General features: G+C 35.5%; 1 protein-coding gene across 1 annotated transcript; it reads left to right on the plus strand.

Annotated features, from left to right (window-relative positions):
• The first annotated feature begins 1,446 nt into the window (after window positions 1–1,446).
• LOC111609536 (gastrula zinc finger protein XlCGF8.2DB-like) lies at window positions 1,447–3,249 on the plus strand. The gene is made up of 2 exons (XM_023338638.1): window positions 1,447–1,589; window positions 1,853–3,249. Exons 1-2 carry the CDS (start codon window positions 1,558–1,560, stop codon window positions 2,976–2,978), a joined length of 1,158 nt encoding a protein of 385 aa, XP_023194406.1. The 5' UTR covers window positions 1,447–1,557; the 3' UTR covers window positions 2,979–3,249.
• The last annotated feature ends 2,334 nt before the right edge of the window (window positions 3,250–5,583 follow it).

Below are 5,583 nucleotides of genomic sequence, written 5' to 3' on the forward strand. Positions count from 1 at the left end.
AAACGGGCTTCCATAGATTTGCCAACCGCCAAAAAAAATCGAAGAAGAAGAAGAAGAAGAAGAAGAAGAAGCCGTTGTCGAGGATGAAGACGGAGGGCACATGGTCTGTTTTGTTTAACGTGTGAATGTTTAAAAATGTCTTCGGTCCAGCACAAGTTCATGAACAAGTGGTTAAGTGCTGCGGAAGAAACATTCACAGAGTTTAACGAAGTAACCGTCGAGTCGGAGGAAGAGATGGACGATCAGCGCAGACTGCTGGCTTTTTCCCGGACTCCCCAGATCATCTTACACCGAATAGGTAGGAAACACCAACGTTTGTTGCTCCGTCTCGCCGGCAACGATTGTGGCCAGACATTTTTTCTAACTTTCGGAAAATAAATATCAAGCCTGGAAACTTGATATCGTAACGGACTGAATGTTATGTTTCGGGGCGCAGGCGGTTGCCACGGTAACAGGTGTGATTAAACTACAAAGAGAGAGAGAGAGTAAAAAGGTACTAGTGGTTTTGAGTTGATCACCTGTTCGGGTTATTTTACCTTTGTTTACCTTTGCTGTGGCGCATTACAGCCGCTGTAGTTTCTAAACGTTGGACTAATGACCTCGTTCCTTTGTGAGTTTAGTCATTCACAACAAACATCAAATAGAACAAATATATTTCATAAAATTTTAACAAACAAATGGCTTCTACCGAGGTAATTATGTGAAATTAAATTAATTATATCCCAACTTCAGAAGATTTGCCTTTACCTTTACAGAGCTCTTTGGTTCCTCCTGTCAGTCTGCAGATTCTCATATTGACGTCATCAAACCAAATTTCAGATCTACCATAACTGACTGACACCTGCTGGCCTCAGGTTTGCAACCAGCTTGTGACTGAGAAACCAGTAACCTCCTCCGAGATGATGACATGAACTTGTTAGTTCCTCTGTCCATTTAGTAGCTGATATATTGTGAAAATCCGGTAGAAATGATGCACTAATCCAGTCATGTTTACGTAGAAACAACGCGCTGTGAGGCTTTGTTTGTGAGACTTGCGGTCACGTGGGTCGGTTGTGGGCGGAGCTTGGTAAGGTCCATAAAATACTTTAATAATCAACTATAAGTAAAATATCTTGTACATATGTTCTTTAAAAGGTCTTCAGTATCTTTAAAAGGTATGTATCTATTTATACATACAATCTAATCTATTGTATGTATAAATAGATTAGATTAGTGTAAATTAGTTTACATAGTTTCCCACTGGCAACAATAAATCCTGAATATAAAACTGACATTTAACTAACATAACCAACATAAAATGTAATAATTCCTAAATAACAGAAATAATTATAACTTGCACTTAATTAAAAATTTCCAATTACAAATTTGGGATTAAATTAAAGTCTTCTCTCATTTACTTCAATAAATAAAGTTAACAATTCCTCTTTTTTCTGTTTTCTTCTCTAGATCGCCAACGACATAACGTTTATAAGAAGCTATGTGACCTGGAGAGGAGCTCCACTCTGGACCAGGAGGAGTTAGAACCTCTGCAGGGGAAACAAGAACAGGAAGAGCCAGATGATCAACAGAGAAAAGAAGAGCAGGAGGATCTAAAACATCAGCAGAAAAAAGTGGAAGAGAAAGAAGTTTACTGCAGTCAGAGTGAAGAACAGGTTGCATCAAAACAGGAGACTGATACCTTTATGGGGGCTACTGTTTATGAGCAAACACAAGACTCTGAATCAGAACCAAACGGGAACCAAGTCAACTTCCAGGAAGCTGCTGCAGCTGAGAAGAAAAATCAGGAAAGAAGCAAACCTTTCTCATGTGTCATCTGTGAAAAACGTTTCACTGCCAAATATGCTCTCAATGATCATATTAGAATTCACACTGGTGAAAAGCCGTTTCCATGTGTGAACTGTGGAAAAAGTTTTAGTCATAAACAGAATTTAACTCGGCACATGATGATTCACACTGGTGAAAAGCCGTTTTCATGTGTGAACTGTGGAAAAAGTTTTAGTCATAAACAGAATTTAACTCGGCACATGATGATTCACACTGGTGAAAAGCCGTTTTCATGTGGGAACTGTGGACAAAGTTTTAGTCAAAAGCATCATTTAACTCGGCACATGATGATTCACACTGGTGAACAGCCATTTTCATGTGGGAACTGTGGACAAAGTTTTAGTCGAAAACAGAATTTAACTCAGCACATGATGATTCACACCGGTGAAAAACCGTTTTCATGTGGGAACTGTGGACAGAGTTTCAGTCAAAAACAGACTTTAACTCGGCACATGATGATTCACACTGGTGAAAAGCCGTTTCCATGTGGGAACTGTGGACAAAGTTTTAGTCAAAAACAGGATTTAACTTGGCACATGATGATTCACACCGGTGAAAAGCCGTTTCCATGTGGGAACTGTGGAAAAAGTTTTAGTCATGAACAGAATTTAACTCGGCACATGATGATTCACACTGGTGAAAAGCCGTTTTCATGTGGGAACTGTGGACAAAGTTTTAGTCGAAAACAGAATTTAACTCAGCACATGATGATTCACACTGGTGAAAAACCGTTTTCATGTGGGAACTGTGGACAGAGTTTTAGTCAAAAACGGGCTTTAACTCAGCACATGATGATTCACACTGGTGAAAAGCCGTTTTCATGTGGGAACTGTGGACAAAGTTTTAGTCGAAAACAGAATTTAACTCAGCACATGATGATTCACACTGGTGAAAAACCGTTTTCATGTGGGAACTGTGGACAGAGTTTTAGTCAAAAACGGGCTTTAACTCAGCACATGATGATTCACACTGGTGAAAAGCCGTTTTCATGTGGGAACTGTGGAAAAAGTTTTAGTCAAAAACAGAATTTAACTTCGCACATGATGATTCACACTGGTGAAAAGCCGTTTTCATGTGGGAACTGTGGAAAAAGTTTTAGTCATAAACAGAATTTAACTCGGCACATGAGGTGTCACATAGGTGAAAAGCCGTAGAACTATTTTCCATATTTGTCCTATGTTGAGTTTCATTATAAAAGTCATTTAGATGAAAACTGGAGGGCTTTCTTGTTTATAACGTGGGAAAATGGTTTAAGTTTCTAATTTGTTAAATGTGATAATTTGGATCTTGGCATTTGGATACTTAGAGATGTACAATATGAATTTGAAGTATTGATTTGCATTATTCTGTATGGAAAGAATGAGTGGGGTGAATGAGGTTTACTTTAATACATTTTTAATCCAAAATAAAATGTGCTGTTGTGCACTCTTTGTAGATTTTCATTACGGTAATTGTTTTGCACTTTGAAATTTACTGTATTAAAAAAAAATCTTTGATAGGTTTGTCTTTAAAGCAAAACTAGACTGAAACTGATGCTGTTATTTGTTTCAAATTATATTAACCAGTCTATATAAAAGCTTTTCAAATAAATTAATATGCCCTTTTGCTTAGAAAATGCAATATACATATTTTCCTTCATTGATTGTGCTTGATTGTACAAAGTATGTGTGATTATTCTCTCCAATAATTTGGTGTGTAGCTTGTCGTAGTTGTATAATTTTTCTATTTTCTGCTGTGGCTGTTTTCTATTAAAGATCACTATCTTTTCTTAAAGTTGAAACTAATTTAATCTCTACACATAGATATATGTTTGATTAATTCCTTACAAAGTCACTTGATCACTTGCATTTCCTTTGAAAATGTAGTGAGTGCTGAACGCTACTGCTGTAATTTGCATAAATATTTGAGTTTAAGTGCATGATCATGCTTACAAAGGTAAAGTATAATATATATTGAAGTATTTCAGTATTAAAGAGAGCAACAACTTTTAACCCATACTGCAGTAACAAGAGTGCATAAGCTAACATTAGTCAAAAAGAAAGCTGTTAGCTTAAATATTATTATTATGATGGCTTACGCTAGCGTGTTGGTTAACACGACTTAACCCATTAAATACGGGTGGTTTAGGTTTTAGTTAAAAAAAAAATAATGTAATGTTAGCTTAAATTCTTTGGTTGCCATGTTGCGGTATGTTAGCATAACATTAACTCAATCCATTGAGTAAGTTTAGCTTAGCTTTTTTGTCCCAATTAAACAAAAGCTAATGTTACCTTAAATGCTACATCATGTTGGGTAACAGTAAATGAACCTGTTAAGGTTAGCAGCTATTACTGCTGTGGGGTGGAGAGCGTTCTCTGTCCGCATCACTTGTGGCACAGCAGCTGCACTGCTGCTGAGAGGATGGCTCTGCAGAAAAACATACCAATCTTTGCTTTCATCAACCTATAAAACACTGTATAATTTCTCTTAAGTCCAGTCACATTTCTAAATGCAATTCAGTTGATTTGTATAACACTAATTTACAATAGGTAATCTCAAGACAATTTACCAAAAAAAAGTCATTTCTATTCTACTTATTATATAGTGCAGCAATTTAAATGTATAATACAAGTCACAAAAAAAAGTTAAGTTATCCGAGTTAAAAATGCAGATTGCATCATGTCATTGACTCGTCATTGACTTGACTTGTTTATATGCTTCTCCCTCTTCAAATTACTTTTACTCTGTAATGATTGATTTTATCCATATTTTCAGGGGAAGCTGTGGAACCAACATGTACAGTAGGTACAGCCTCTTGTCAAACTTCAATATGACAGGTTATGAATATGAATATGAATAATTAGGGGGGGTAGGTGATGAGGGGAGGGGGTCGGAAGTGTTGACAGATTTGTCTTAAAAGCAAAATGAGATTGAAACCGATGTTGTCATTTGTTTCAAATTATATTAAACAGTCTTATTTTTAGCTGTCTACAAGCTTTTCAGATGCATTAAGATACCTTTGTCCATTACAGGAAATGTAATACCATCTGTAAACTATTTTCATGCATTTATTATTCTTGATTGCACAAAGAATGTGTGATTATTGTCTTCAATAATTTGGTGTCTCCCATTTTAATTGTATAATTTTTCTCATTTCTGATGCTGTCTTCTTTAAAGATTATTTTATAGATATATGTTTAAAGTCTTAGAACGTAACAAGAACAATTGCATTTTCTATAAAAATGGAAGTGTCTTTAACAAGTAGCTTCTTAACTGTATGTTATAAGGGCACATGTTGCATTCATTAAATGCTCTTGCTGAAATTTGCAGAAATATGAGTTCAATTGGAGAACAGTTACTGAAATGTAATGAGTAGAATAAGCAGGAAAAATGAAATAGTCTGCGAATTTGGTGACAGAAAAAAAACTGTCATTTAAGCTGAATAATTGGAGTATTATTGAATAACAAATATCTACAACTGTGCTGTAATTAATATTTTGTCTGGTAAAAAGGTTTATTCATAAACAAAGAGAGCTAAGGTAATCCCCAGTTTTTAATTATTTTAAAAATCTGAATTCCAATGGTATTGGGAATCTCTGAAATATATTGAAACATGGATGCCTGACTGAAATATTAATGGAATTGCTCATTGATGAATGTTAAAACCAAAATAATCGTCCACTTGTAGTTTTATTTAATATATTTTATATCACTTATGCTTTTGTGCTCCCATTTCTAAGTTTGTCTCTGCGAAGCCCTCTGTAGATTTGCACTATTGTA

The sequence above is a fragment of the Xiphophorus maculatus genome, chromosome 8 (genome assembly GCF_002775205.1).
Source record: "Xiphophorus maculatus strain JP 163 A chromosome 8, X_maculatus-5.0-male, whole genome shotgun sequence".
Classification (NCBI taxonomy): Eukaryota; Metazoa; Chordata; class Actinopteri; order Cyprinodontiformes; family Poeciliidae; genus Xiphophorus; species Xiphophorus maculatus.

What these genes read in the sequence shown, in the direction of transcription:
- LOC111609536 (XM_023338638.1), top strand. Translation starts at nt 1,558, where the DNA reads ATGATCAACAGAGAAAAGAAGAGCAGGAGGAT. An exon ending in GAAAAGAAGAGCAGGAGGAT is followed by an intron (nt 1,590 to 1,852) that starts CTAAAACATCAG and finishes TGCTCTCAATGA; the next exon opens with TCATATTAGAATTCACACTG.